Raw genomic sequence first — 14,184 nt, 5'->3', positions numbered from 1 at the left:
AGGGACCCATCCGAGCTCCCAGGGCGGTCCCTTGGCGGTGCAAGAAGGGGGGGGCACTCTGGGTGGGGGGGGAGAAAGGGAGGGAGGCGGGGAGGGAGAGCCCCTCCCCTTCCCGAGGATCGCCCTTCGCTGAAAGGGGCGGGGCGGAGCGGGGCCGGGAACCCCGCCCCCCCTCAGGTGAGGGCGGGGCCATAAATACCCGGAAGCGGCTCCGCCCCCCCCTCGCTCTCTTCCCCTCCCCCCCCCCACACGCCGAAGCATCACCCGGTGCAGGTGAGCGACCCCTCGTGCCCCCCCCTCTCCATGGGGCGGAGGGCCCCCCCTTGCTGCTTGAGAGAGGCGTCCGTCCCGGGTCCCCCCCAGACCACCCCCCCGGCGCAGAAGGGCCCCCCTCCTTCCCTCCCCGCCCCTTGCCCCCCTCCCGCCGCCGCCGCCCCCGAGGAGACCCCTCCCGCGGTGGGTGCCTTCCCGGGAGGAGGAGGAGGAGGAGGAAGGGGAGGGGGCAGCGCCTCCTTCTTTCCCTCTCTCTCTCCGGGCGGGGCCTTCGCTGACGCCGGGGTGGGGGTGGGGGGTGGGGGGGCGGCTCTTGGTACCGACCCCGGAATTGGGGGACGGGGGGGCTTCTTGAGGCCAGGCTGGCGTCCTGCTGTGGGGGGGGGTGATGGGGCCCCCAGGGGGCTGCGGTCAAGACTGCCGGGGAGAGGGGGGGGGCTCAGCCCTGGGAGCAAGGGGGGGTCGGGGGGGGAAGAGAGAGAGAGCTCCTAGGGCCCCCCTCCCGGACCCGAAGGGCCGCTGGCTTCCGGGGTGCGAGGCAGGGGGTCTGCCCTTGGCCAGGGTGGGGTGGGGTGGGGTGGGGTGGTGGGCGCTCCTGCCCTGCCCTGCCCCTCCCTCCCTCAGCTGAGCTGTTGGGGACACACACACACACAAACACCCGTATGTGTGTGTGTGTGTGTGTGTGTGTGTGTGTGTGTGTGTGTGTGTGTGTGTGTGTGGTGGGACCCTCCTTTCTTGGGCTCGCCTGGGGCCACCCCTGTTCGCAGCCTCTCCTCGAAGAGGGAGTTCATTCTTTAAAAAAAATAAAACAGCAAGAGGCAAACCAAGTGCGGTTAATGAAGGCCACAATCCAGCTTCTTTTTTTTGGGGGGGGGCTGCGTTTGGCTCCTCTGGTGCAGGGTTGCCGCTTGAGCGGAAGTGGCCAAAGGGGGGACGGTCGGGCAGGGAGGGGTCCCACCTGGGTGCGGGTGGCGTGGCTGTCAAAGAGGGAGGGCATTGCTGGCCTCGATCCCAGAAGGGAAAGCTCCGGGTGGGGTGGGGGTGGGGGGGGGCAGGAATGGCTGGGTGTCGGGGGGGGGCTGCTTTTTTGGACCAGGGTTGCGTTTTCAACAGCGACCGACCGTTTCTCCTCCGGGTTGTGTTGTTGTCGTCACCTGACCCTCTTGTCCGGAAAGCATGTGCTCTGCTCTCTCTTAAGACCTGTGGTTTCCTTCCTAGGCCGGGCGAGAAGGAAGGAAGTCCGCGGCTCTGGCCCCCCAGGAGCTCCCCTCTTGGCTTCTCCGAGGCTTCCTTGGGAAAGCGCCCTGAGCTGGAAGTGACCCCCCCCCCCCGGTTACTTCTCATCGGGAAATGGCTGGCGAGTGGGAGAGCTAGTACCCTTGCCCTGTCCTGGTTTCACACCTTTCACTGTGCCTGGAAGTGGGGCTGACTCGTGGAGCCTCCCCCCCCCCACCGCTCTGTTCCTTGAGCCTTGGGGTGTGAACTCTGGTCCTGCCCCTCCGAAGCTCCGTCCTGACCCCCAGGTTTTGCTTCGCGAAGGAAGCGGAGAGGGAGGAGGCCGGCCGGACCCCTGCCATTGACAGATTTCATCCTCCTGGAATCTTGCACTTTGAACAGCGGGATTTACACCACTGAGCTGGAGGAGCAACGAGGGGGAAGATGTCCGAGTCACGGGTGAAGCGTAAGCACAGCCGAAGGGGACTCTCCGAAATTGCGGGATCTGCACTAGGCAGAATAATGGGGAAGGGGAGGGGTCACCTCTGGTGGGAGGGAGAGTTTGTGGGCTTTGGACATTCCCCAGGAATTCGCCTTAAGATCCTGCGCGCGTGTGAGACGCTTTCTGATGATGACAAGTCTCAGTCCAGGTCTTTGGAGCTTGCTGGTTGGCAGTCTGTCCTTCTGCTCCCCACCCCACCCGGGTCCCCTCCGGTCGGAAACCCTTCCGTCCAGCCAGCGGTCTCTAGGGCAGCAGGAACCGCAGCCTGTTCTGCTCCAGTCACATTTTCTAATCAGGATTGGGGGGGGGGCAAAAGGAAAACGTAGATGATGGGTTAGCAGGGGGAAAATTCCCAGCAGCCGCTGGACAGGGGAGAGGGGTGTGTTTGGGGATAAATGCTTCCATCGTTCTGTGGCTTTGATGGGAGGTGGATTGAGCCCCTCTTCCTTTGCCCATCCTTTGTTGCTTTTTAGATTCTTCTCATTGGTTCATCTTAAAAACACTGAATTTAGGAGCTTCCCCTTGTTGCGCCTTTGATAGAATGGTCTGGGTTGTGCTTGTGATGGTAGTGTCAGGTTGTATGGATCTGAGGATACGGAGTCCTTTTTATCAATGCAGTCGTTGGAGGAAGAAAGGATGGAGACGTGTTCCGTCTTAGCCCATGGGTGTTTCCTGTGCTTTTCTTCCATGGGCGTCTCCGCAGATTGATTTCTGGTTCTCTGTGACTGTTTCCCCTCCTTTCTTCCTTGGGATGAAAGGGTCACCACCCCCATGTTTGGGGGTCCACCCGTTGCAGGGCCTGCCTTTCGTCCTGGGCTAGGCCAAGCCATGTTGTGCTTGCCATTGGAAGCTTTTCCTGGAGCTCGGTGAAAGTGAAGGGGCTCTGATGAGTGGCCTGATCATCTCTGGGGCCCTGCCAAGCGTGGCATTTGGTAACGCCTGTCTGTCTGCAGGCCGGGTCCCTTATCTACTCCTCAGCTCTTTCCTCAAGTGCAGGCCTGCCTTTCAAAAGCCTCCTTGAGTTTAACGATCAACACCCCCTTCCTCCAAGTCCAAAGCTAAGCGCCGATGATGCCCTGTGATGTCTTGCAAGCTCTGGGTTCAGCCCCTGTGACAACAGACCAGTCTGTGCAGTGAAACGTGACCTGCCGTTTCTTAGTCAGCAGGTGACCCCCACGGCCGGCTGTGTGAAACTTGGCCGGGCTACTCTGGGTCTGTTATGTGCTGTTGCTCTTCAGGGTTGGCCCCACCCCAAATTGTCCCGAAACTGGAAAGGGGGAGGCACCAGGGACTTGCAAAACATAATGGGATATAATTATTTTGCTGGGGGGGGGGGGAAATGATACTGTGCCAGGGTAGGGGGGGCAGGCAGTTGACCCTGCTTGTGCTTTGCCCTGCTAAGCCGTCCAGTGAATGCTGTCTATTGAAATGGAATTTGAGTGTATGATGAGAAATGTCGCTTGCTCAGGAGTGGGAGCAGTAATTCCCCCAAAGTCCTTCTCCGTCTTTGGTGCTTCACGAAGAGAGAGAGAGAGAAAGGTGGAGGCAGATGCTGAGAGGCAAGCGCAAGGATCTTCACCAGGGAAGGAATGGTTAAAGCGCAGGGAACAAGGATTTGTTCGAGAGGGCTAGACATGCAAGGGCTATCCAGGAATACCTGGCCGGTCTGAGTTTTTAACTTTTTTTTTTTTTTGGTCCTTTTCCTTAATGAATGCAGAGCCCAGAGACTGAATGAGGTTATGCTGAGCTCTCTGTAAAGCCAGCCCGAGTGGACAATGCTTGCTGAGCATGTAAGCAACTCCTGCCTCGGTCTCTTCCCCCCCCCCCCCAACATTTAGGAGCAGAACGGTGCAGGTGCTTATCCTACGGCCAGGGCAGTTGGGAGCGGACAAATGGGATCCAGCCCCTTCATTTTTGCAGGAGGCAGCTTGTGAATCAGGAACATGTTTGGGAAACAGAGGTTTATGAGCTCCCTGATGAGCAGCCTCACACCCCCCCCCCCACGCTGCCACTTTCTGTCCTTGGAACTGCTGGCTGTATCTATTTGGCAGCGGTCAGCTGGCTGCGGTCAGTCGGCCTCCTGTGGGCTGTGGCTCATGTCGGGCCCTTTCCTTCACCTGTGAGAGAACAGCAGGGTCTGGCAGTTGGGGGGGCAGGCGGTGGGAGTGTGGGGGTGGGTCCCTGGGCCAATGTGGGTCACACACTGTGTGGCTGCGGGTGAAGCTTTCTGTAAGAATCGGGGCTGGAAGGGTGGGTGCCCAGCCTGTGCTTCAGCCTCCTTGCTGGGTGGGTGGGGGGAATCTGAGGCTGGAGCCCCCACGGAGGACATGGACGGCTTTCTGTTCTCTGATGAGCTGATTAGCGCTTGTGACCTTTTAGCCACAAACCGTCTTGCTGGGCTTCATCTGCAGCCTTTCCTGTCTCCTGGTAGTTAACCTCTTTCAGGGAGAGGGCTCAAGGGCTGGCCAGGGCCACTGACTGGGGGCAACGTTCTTGGGAGTGCTTCCTCTTGAGATCCCCCTTTCCTAAGTCTTGCCCGGCTAGCCTGGGCTCCCACGGGCCATTTGCCTGTCAGTCCGAGGGGGCAGCTGGCCCACCTCTGGCCTTGTCTTCTCCAACCGTCTACAGAGCCCGTGCCCCTTCCTTACACCTGTGGCTTCTTGGCTCTCTCCCCCCCCCCCCAGCTCCAGCAGCAGGAAGGCTGCTCAGGTCAGCTGACAGCCGGGTTTCTCGTTGGCTGGATCCCGACCTGCCTTGGCCTGTGGGGCATAACAGACTGGGCAGCTGGACGTCTGGCTAAGGCCGGCCGCCGCTGCCGCCCTTCAGCACTCTCTGTGGTCTCTTTATTTAAAATATTTCTATCCTGTTTCCCCCCCCAAAAAAGGACCCAAGGCGGCTTACGTCATTAAAGCAGTCTTTAAAAACTGCGAACAGTAGGTATACAAATATTAAGAAAAGAATTAATCAAGTGTTGTATGAAAACGGTAATTGAGGTCAGTATTAAAATGCATTTACAGCCACAGAGCACAACAACCCCCTTGCTTAGAGCTGCAGCTCAAGAGTTGGGTTAAGAGGAGCGCAAGGGGTGACGGTGGAGGGTCTGGGTGGCTGGGCACCTCTGTGACCCTCATGGGGGTGACCCTCCTGGCCTGCCCAGAGACCTGTCCTCAGCCCAGTGTCCTGCTGGACATCCAGTGGCACTGGGCAGCGGAATCCACCTGGGGCCAGGAGGTTGCCTCTCTAATACCGCCAGGGGTGTGCTCTCTGGAGGAGAAGAGCCAGGACGGCACTGGGTGGCTGCTGGCAATAAGGGCTGAGAGACGTTCTGGAAATGCAGGGTATGTGCCTTGTGCCTCAAGTGACCTCTGACGCCCCTATGAATGAGTGATCCCTGAAACATCCTTTCCTCAGCAGTCCTACTTAGCTTTTGTAGACTCAAGCCTGTGGCTTCCTGGATGGAGTGAATCCGTCAAGTACATGTGACAAGTCCTTCTCACTCCCTGTAGGACAAAACTCATTGTTCCAACACCCTGGGCATTGGTTTGCTTGCTTGCATGCATGCATTCAGTAGACCCAGAGGTTCTGTACTGCTTGGTGTCTCTGTCTTTGGAGATTGACCTGTAATGGCTGGAATACTTCTATTTGGCCCTTTTCTCTTCCTGCTGCTTTTCTTTTCCCCCAGATTTTTTTCTCCATGTTCAATGTGCAAAAACTAAAAGTGAGGAAAAAGAAGGATGCGTCACTGGAAATCAAGGCCAAGGTCCCTCTATGTTGTAGCATTCCCAACAACTATGTCTGGGTATGAAAGCTAGATAGCAAAGACAGCTGACGGGGGGGAAAATCAAAGTGTTCAGAGCGTGGTGAGTCTAGTTCAGATTTCAGTAAGATATGATATGCATGTAGATTGAATGGATAGGAAGATAAAATACACCCTCACCTGTGCTAAGGCATATCCGTCTCTCATGATCTACACAGTCAGAGGCTTTGCAGTAAACACAGACTGAATGGATCCCAACATGTGACAAGTACTTCTCACTCTGTGTAGGGCAAAACTCTTTGTTGCAACACCCTGGGCATTGGTTTGCTTGCTTGCATGGATGCATTCAGTAGACCCAGAGGTACTGTACTGCTTGGTGTCTCTGTCTTTGGAGATTGACCTGTAATGGTTGGAATACTTCTATTGATATCCTAGCTACCCCTGCATGATTTATTTCATCCGAGTGCTTTCAGAGCAGCTTTCACTTCACTTTCCAAAGTGGTGGGTTCTTCACCTTAGGTTTCTTTTTTCTAGTGACTGTTTGATTCCTGCATCTCTTCTGCATCTACACTCCTGAGTATAGTGTTTCCACCTTCTCTTGATTTTCTCCCTTTCAGAGAGTGTGCTTCCCTCTTGGTCATTCGGCATTCCTAACCTAGGCTTGAATTTCCATTTGATTTCTTTGATCTTCTGGAAGATCTTTCGTTTTTCCTTCCTGTTCTCTGTTTCTTTGCACTTGGCTAATCCTAGGAATCATAGAAGAGTGAAGTTGAAAGGGGGCCTATGAGGCCATGAAGTCCAACCCTCGGGTCGACGCAGGAATTCCAGATCGCATCAGTGTAATGGTTCTCGTTGTCTCTTTTGTGGGAGTTGCTGAAAAGCTGACTTTGGGGTTCCGACCCCGTATTTCTGTCACCTTTTTCTTTTGCTTATTTTTTTGTTCATGAAAATAAAGCAGGGCTTTGTGGTGATCATTAAAGTCATTCGTGGGCGAAAGACCTGCCCTGTGGGGGGCCCTTACCTCAGTCTCCGTAGGGAAAGAGTGCCACCGCTTCAAGGTTGCTCTGCAACTGAAGGGTCCTCGTTAGGTCATGGTTCCTTGAGTGACCCCCACCCCCCCTCAGCACGAGCAGGCAGCAGGGCAGTCTGGATGGGAGGAGGTGCACGGGGGGGGGGGTTGAGATGCTCTCCTCTCCCGTTGTAATGAGTCAAGGAAGTGCTCTCGGCAGAGGGAAGTAAGGCTTGCGTCCGGGGGCTCTGTCAAGTCTTGCCTAGCCCCCCACCTTGCCCCAGACAGAGCGAGGACCGAGGCAGACTCTCTCTTGGCCCTCTCAAGCATGCCCTGGAGCTGGAGAGAGGCTGGACTGGGGCTTCTTTGGGGGGGCGGGGGGTAGGAAGAGCCCCCAAGGTGGCGTTGGCTGCCTTGGGACACCAGACCTTTTTTTTGCCTCTGGGGGTGGGAGGAGAGGGGGTGGGGTTTTTGACTGGGAATGGCTAGGGAAACACACCTGCACGCCCTCCGTGCAATCTCCTCCAGGGCTGGCCACCACGCTGATGGATGCCACGACAGATAAAGATCCGCTGGTCCATGAGCAGATCTTCAGCGCGCTGTGTTACTTGGGAGGGGCTGAGCCGGAAGAGATCTTAAACGCCTGCGAGGAGTATTTGCGGCAGCATGACAAGGTAACTGGGGGGGGGGCTGGTAGCCGCCGTGCCGGCCCCACCTTTGTGCTCCCACCTGGTCTCCGGCCGGGGGGGGGGAGGGCAGAGGAGAAGGGCGTGTGGTGGCCGAGAGATGTTGAATAGGGTTTGGGGATGGGAAGGAGCAACTCGGGTGTAGGGGCTGCAGGCCTGGCCGGCGAGAGGATCTTGAAGGAAGGGGCCTCTCTTGCCCAGGGCTGGACATCCCCCCCACCCGTGATGCACAAGCAGGATTAACCCCCTCCCATCTTTCCCCCACTCCCTCCTGCAAAGCCTGAGCCCTGGGATCTGGGGCAGAGTCTTTTTTGGGGACCTTCTGGGTGGAGGCTGCCTCCCGGGAGGGGCCCCCAGGGCAGGTTGCCCCTTGGGGCTCCTGGGCAGGCTCCCACCTCCCTCCCTCCCTCCCTCTCAGCTGGCTTACCCCCATCGCATCATCATCCTGAGGGCCATGGAAGCTGTGGTGAGGAACAGCCTGCCCCGCTTGGACAAAAGAACTGCGAGGATCGTCATCTTCTTGGCCTCCAACGAAATGACCAAATCCAAGGTAGGGCTTCGTCGTGGCTTTGAAAGCTCGCCGGGTGTGTGTGTGTCTGTCTGTGTGGAGCTGGTAAAACAGCCGCACGGTGACAAGAACCAGTGGCCTTGGGAGGCGGAGAGCCCTGAAATCCTGGAGGCCCTCAAGAGATCATGGGACCACCTTCTCTCAGGTCGGCTTGGGTTGGGGCTCCTGCCTGCACCCGGGGGTCAGACTGAATGGCCTTAGGGGCCCCTTCCAAATCTGATTCTCTCGAAACCACTCTTTAAATTGCTTGCTGAACCTTGAAAGCCCTATTAAAGCCGCCATAAGTGGGCTCCAACTTGACTGCCCCCCCCAAAGACTCTCTCTCTTTCTCTCTCTCTTTCTCTCTCTCTCTCTCTTTCTTACGGAGGGAGGGAGGGAAGGCAGGTTGGGCTGGGGCGGCTCCTCTTTTAACAGGCAGGCATAAAAATAAACTTTTGGGGGAGGGCTCCTCCCCCGAAAGCTGTCCTGGGGGAGCTCCATTTGGCTGTGGTTGTCGAGGTGGGGCTTGAGCTGTGTGTGTGTGTGGAGGGGGGGTGGGTGTTTCCTGCTTTTGGTTCTCAGCTGCTGGATGTGTGGCCCCCGCCTGCCTTCTGAATCCCCTCAGCCCTTGACTGGGGAGGTGGCTCTAAGGCTGGCCGGCCTGTGAGTGTGCCCCACTGCCCTCGAGGGCCTGGGAGCCGAGGAGGCCGGCGTGCGTGAGTGTGTCCGTGCGTCTGAGGGCTGCCTCTTTCCCGGGTGCAGGAGGTGGTCCACGACTGGCAGCAGGCGGCCAGCAACGTCCTGGTGGCTGTCGGGAGGCGCTTCATCAACCGGGTGATGGAGGAGGTGCTGACCAAGTTCCAGCCGGGCATCCTGCCTCACTACTTTGTCGTGCAGACGTTTGCCAACCTCTCTGTGGCCAACGGTAGGTGGCGGCTCCCCTCCTGCACACCCCAGCTGAGAGGAAGGGGGTGCCTGTCTGGTGGGGGCCGATGTGCCTCGTGGGGAGAGAGAGAGAGAGGTGTGGGGGGGAAATACAACTGCCCCCAAGGGGAGTCTCTGGACCCCTGCCAGCTTTCCCTGGTGATGGGGTGGGTGGGGGTGGGGAGAGGCCCTGTCCGTGTGGGCAGCAGAAGGTGGACAGAGTGTGCGTGTGGGGGGGTGGCGTCCTGCCCCATGTGTGAGCCCAGTGCGCTGTGGGGCTGACCCTTCTTGGCTGCAGAGGCACCTCAGCAGCCACGGCAGCGATCCTAAGACGATGTCGGGCTTCAGGGGGCAGGCGGTGTGTGTTTTCTGCCTTCATTGGAGAGGGGAACAGCTTGGAGCAGAGGGATGGGGGCCGAGGGGAAGGGGAAAAGGCAGGTGGCACCACGAGTCAAACCTCTGCCAGGGGAAAAAGGCCTGGGGCCTCAGCCTCCCCTCTTCTTCCTCCTCCTCCTCTCCCTCTCCCCCGGCCAGTGTTTGGGATGGTGCCTTTCCTGAACTCCATCCTGGGGACGATGCTGCCCATGCTGTCGATGGCCAAGCACGACAGCCTGCGATCGGTCTTCTGCTACGGTAAGGGGTGCCCCTCGCCTTTCATGGCTGTGCTGAGCCTTAGGGGTGGTGTGGGCCTCTTTGGGAGCAGGGGGCTACGTGGTGGTGGTGGTGGTGGTGGTGGTGGGTGGAGAGAGAGAGGGCTGCCCCCGGCCAGCCGCCACGCAGAACCCAGCCTTCAGCTGGAGCCCGAAAGGGTCCCAGTTCTTCTCCTCTCGATCAGAAGCTCTGGCCCGTCAGGTGGCCTTTGGGGACCTGGGCTCCGGAGAGGTGAGCGGCCTGCGCTCTGTCCCGTAGCTTTGCAGTCCTTCAGCGAGAGCATCCAGGAGTACCTGGCGAACCTGGACAAGGCGCCGGATCCCACGGTGAGGCGCGACACCTTCTCCAGCGAGATCTTCAGCGCCTTCGAAGTGCTTTTCAACAGCTGGCTGCAGAGCCGGGAGGCCAAGGTGGGCGTTGGAGACCTGGGGGTGGGTGGAGGGGCAAGCTTTATCTGCCCATGCAGAGAACCCTGGGATGACTCTGCCCGGGGTGGGGGGGGTGGGGGGCAGGCAGGCAGGCAGGCAGGCTGGCTTTTGTCACTTCCAGGGCTGATGGCCTTTCCCTACGTGGCAGGCAAGGTGGCTTTCAGCCACAAGCCCCTCTTGTTCCCCTCCTCCGTGCGTGCGCGTCTCCTCCCGTTGCTGTGAAAAGGGTGTGTGAGCGCTGAACCACAGCTTCCACCATTCCCGGCCCCTCCCCAGCTGTGCATTATGGGGGAGGGGGCAATTGCAGCCCGGCCACGCCTACCCCAGGGGCTGCTTGGCCCACCCCTGCCTTGGCAGGTCTTCCCCTGGTCTGGGGCGTGGGCCGGGTGGTCTCCTCTTGACTGGTAGGCAGTGGCCCCTCAGCGGGTTCTGACCCTTTCCTTCTCTCCGGCTCCTCTCTCTGCCCGCAGCTGAGGCTGGCCGTGGTGGAGGCCCTGGGGCCCATGAGCCACCTCCTGCCCAGTGAGAAGCTGGAGGAGCAGCTTCCGCGTCTCCTCCCGGGCATCCTGGCCCTCTACCGGAAGCCGGCCGAGGCCTACTATGTCTCTAAGGTGGGCCTGGGGCAAAGGTGGGCTGCGCCTGTCCCTTTGGGGTGGGCGGGTGGGTGGGTTTGTGTGCATCTCCTGTGACCACTCTCACCCAAGCTCCTTAGGCTGCCAAACTGCCTGAGGAGGAAGGGGCAGGAGGGAGAGGTCTCAGGTGCTGGGGGGGGGGAAGCTCTAATCCTGACACACTCTCTAGTGGAACCCATGGGCCGAGTTGCGGATGAGCCCCCCCCCAAAAAAAACCATGCGTCCCACGTCCAGATCATGGCAAATTACCTGGAAGGGCTCCACCTTGGCTCCGCGGCTGTGCTGGAAGGCGGCCCGTAGGCATAGCACCTGCGAGTGTCCTGGCCTGCCTCTTCCCAGGAGGGGAGGGCGCTAACCCGCTGTGACCGTGTGTCTCTTGGGACAGAGTTTGTGTCAGATCCTGGAGGCGTCCGTCAACATTGGCAGCCGAGCTCTGGAGGTGCAGCTGGACCCCCTCCTCGGCGTGCTACAGCTCCAGGTAGGACGGGCAGGGGCCGTGGGTTTGGCCTGTTGGCCTTTTCTCTCCTGCACCCGGGAAGCTGAGTCTCGCGTGGTGGGTTCTGAGGCCAGAGAGGCTGGCCTCTCTCCCGCGGGGCCTTTGCTCACTGCGGAGACTTGGAAGCTGGCATGTGAGCAGGGAGTCTGGGGGACCAGGGGGACCTTTCCTTCCAGGCACTCAGCACGTCTCTCCCATCCCCCCCCCTTTTTTTGGCTGGGCTAAGATGATTACATAATGTTCTCACCCAGCCAAGCCAGTTAAAATCTATGGAAGAAAGTTCATGGTGGTTGTGAGTTGTCTCTGTGTCCAGTTGCTCTGCTGCACAAATTTTGTGAATATCTGGCGTGTGGAAATGGCAGTGCCAGACCATCTGGTAAGGAGGAGGTGAATGCCTTGTTTTTGTGTGTCCTGACTCCACATATTTATAACTCTTACCAATTGTTTTCCTTTCCTTCTAACTACAAACCAACCTTTTCTGCATCTCCTATAATCCGACAGGCTTAAAGAGCCAAGAGTACTTGTTTCGATAGGAAATGGTGTTGTGGCGTATATTGCAACTCTCATGGGTGCAATCTGCAATCCAGCATGCTCTCCTTGTCCTGATAACCGTTTTTGTTTTGACTAACAATTTTTGCAGACCTTAGACAGTGACACGCCTGCAGGGTCAAAGATTTGAAAACCTCAGTTCTTACAAGACTGGGAAATGGTACTAGAAAGGCAGTGAACCTGCCTTGAGCGCCAAGTCTCGGACGTGTCTTGTGTCATCTCCCTAGTTGCAAGTCTTACCCAAGATACTCACCCATTCGGCTGTGAGGATTGTTTAGAAGTCATTGGCCTTTGCTGGCTGATTGTTTTGGTGCACTTAAACAGTTGTTTCACATTGACTTATAGTAAGCCATTTCCTAGCCCTTGGTTTGAATGCATTTTTGTCTTCAAAATGTGCTTTTCTCTACCCTCCCTGATCATTTTTTACACACTGTTACCCTGTTTTCCCGAAAATAAGACCTACCCCAAAAATAAGCCCCAGTGAAGTGAAAACCTGCCCTCCACCCTTGTGCATCAACCAGAAGATGACATGACTGTAAAATAAAACATCCCCTGAAAATAAGCCTTATTTTTGGGGAAACACGGTAAATGGACTGAACGGTTCCACCTCAAAGGGTTGCTCTTGGCGTAAAATGGAACTGGGGGTGGAGAGAGATGCTTTTGGTTCCTTAGAAGGAGGGCCGGCAGGAAAAGGGCCCGAATAAGGGCTCCCATCTGGCCCATCCCTACCTCTCTCTCGTTCATGCCCTCCCGCGAGCAGATCTGTGCCCCTCTGGATTCGTCCCTGCCGGTCCCTTTGAAGAACCACAACGAGGTCCTTCGCTGCTTCACTGTGCTGGGTAAGAGCCCGTCAAGGGGTGGGGGGCTAGTGGGGTTGGGGGTGGGGGCACTGCGTTCTGTGCGACAAACTGGCAGGGCTGTTGGGCCAGGAGACGGGGCTGGATCCAGGCTCTGTGGGTTCTCCCATCGTTGTGCCCTAATTGAGTGTATGGGTATGTGTGTGTGTCTAGGGGGTCTGAGGTGGGGAGGGTTTGTTTAACCACGCTTGTGGGGCCAGGCCCTGTTTGCTGCTTTGCCTCCTAGTGAAAAACGGGTGCCGCTTTTCCCTGTGGTTGATGGGTTTTTTGAGGGGGGGGCTTGTGTTAAGATCCAGAGGGTTCTTAGTTGTGGCCTGATTTGTGGTTGCCTGTGCCCTGGGTGTGATTCTCCCCCTTGTGGCCCTTGTGGCCCTCTGGCTGGTGGCCTGGGGTGTCTGGAGGGGCCCCTCCGCTGGCTAGCACACGGGGGGTGGGGTGGGCTGTGGCTGGGCTGGACAACAAGAGGGGGATGGGGCTGCACGGAGGGGCCTTCACCGCAGCCTTCCGGCAAGGGGAGCTCTTGGAACCGAGCCCCCTTCCTCTTGGGCTGATTCCCGCCCCCCAGACGTGAGGGCAGGAGGGCACAAAGGCTTGGTTGCTATGAAAGCGTGGCTAACTCTCTTTCTGGGGCAGGGCGGGCATCTCTTTTGGCCGAGCTCCCTGCCTCAGGCTTCCTCTGGCTTGGGCCACCCTGCCGAGAAGGGGCCAAGGGCCTTCTCGTGTTTTTGCTAGTGCCGGGCGTCTCCGCTTGCCTGGCCATTTTGGCCTCTTCCAGGCCCTGAGTTTTTCCATAATGCATCTCCTGCGGTGTGTCTTTCTTTGTTTGCGGGAGGGGGAGCTGGTTGTGAGCCCTCCCTCTGGGTGGCGGGTCCACTCCGGGTCCCTGGAGCGAGGAGAACACAGTGCTGGTTGGCCATGCCAAGTGTGGGGCTCCCGGATGCCTTTACGAGCCTGGGAAGGGGTGGGTGGTGAGGGTCTGCTTGTGGGGCCAGGGCTCGGCTCGCCCCTCTCCGGCCCCCATAGTAAGCTTCTTGGCCCCTGTCTCTTGTAGCCACGTCATTCCCCGACCGCTTGTTGGGGTTCCTGCTCCCGAAACTGGAGTCTGGCAACGAGAGGACGCGGGTGGGGATGCTGACCATTCTGCGCCAGATCATCAACAGTGCCTGTAAGTGAGGGGGTGGGAGGGAGGGAGAGGATGCCGTGTCCATGCTGGTCCTTTTCCGGCCCCTTTGACCAAGATGTCCCCTCTGGAAAATGGCCGTTCTGGATCACATCTCAGGCCCACACCTCTCCCCCCCGCCCATTTCCCTGTCGGAGAGGGGAGGCGCCAGCTTCCTTCCCAGGCTGCATGGAAGATGCAGGCCTGTCTTCTGGTTCCCAGTGTCGTCAGGTGGGGGAAAGCTCGGTTTGGCCTGGTGGGGGTTCTCGGTGGATGGGGCTGTTTCCGCCCTGCGTTGCCCTGCGAGGGACCCCCGACCTCTTGCTGAGGACAGCCGTGAGTGCAGGGTTGACTCCCTGCTGGGGTTCTCCTGCCTCTCCGTTGGAAAGAGGGCGGGAGGCTCTCGGGCCATGCGGGTTGGAGGAACGTGAAAGGGTTGCGTGATGATGTCCTGGCGGGCAGGAAGGCCTTCTCTCTACTCTACTCTGTCAGCCATCCT

At 58.4% G+C, this 14,184-nt stretch overlaps 1 protein-coding gene across 2 annotated transcripts in view; it reads left to right on the top strand.

Annotated features, from left to right (window-relative positions):
- Positions 1 to 124: 124 nt before the first annotated feature.
- Positions 125 to 14,184, top strand: part of MROH1 (maestro heat like repeat family member 1) — a 38,021-nt gene continuing 23,961 nt past the window's right edge. For both annotated transcript variants that reach the window (XM_072999456.2, XM_072999455.2), the window contains exons 1-11: positions 125 to 273; positions 1,492 to 1,954; positions 7,285 to 7,430; positions 7,861 to 7,992; positions 8,752 to 8,914; positions 9,448 to 9,546; positions 9,823 to 9,974; positions 10,463 to 10,603; positions 11,010 to 11,102; positions 12,430 to 12,508; positions 13,578 to 13,691. In XM_072999456.2, the coding sequence (XP_072855557.2) occupies positions 1,933 to 1,954; positions 7,285 to 7,430; positions 7,861 to 7,992; positions 8,752 to 8,914; positions 9,448 to 9,546; positions 9,823 to 9,974; positions 10,463 to 10,603; positions 11,010 to 11,102; positions 12,430 to 12,508; positions 13,578 to 13,691 (1,141 nt within the window). In that variant the 5' untranslated portion in view covers positions 125 to 273; positions 1,492 to 1,932. The remainder of the gene's footprint in view (positions 274 to 1,491; positions 1,955 to 7,284; positions 7,431 to 7,860; positions 7,993 to 8,751; positions 8,915 to 9,447; positions 9,547 to 9,822; positions 9,975 to 10,462; positions 10,604 to 11,009; positions 11,103 to 12,429; positions 12,509 to 13,577; positions 13,692 to 14,184) is intronic.

Source organism: Pogona vitticeps, chromosome 4 (assembly GCF_051106095.1).
Source record: "Pogona vitticeps strain Pit_001003342236 chromosome 4, PviZW2.1, whole genome shotgun sequence".
NCBI lineage: Eukaryota > Metazoa > Chordata > Lepidosauria > Squamata > Agamidae > Pogona > Pogona vitticeps.
The sequence above is the reverse complement of the archived record's forward strand: the minus strand, read 5'-3'. Positions and strand labels throughout refer to the sequence as shown.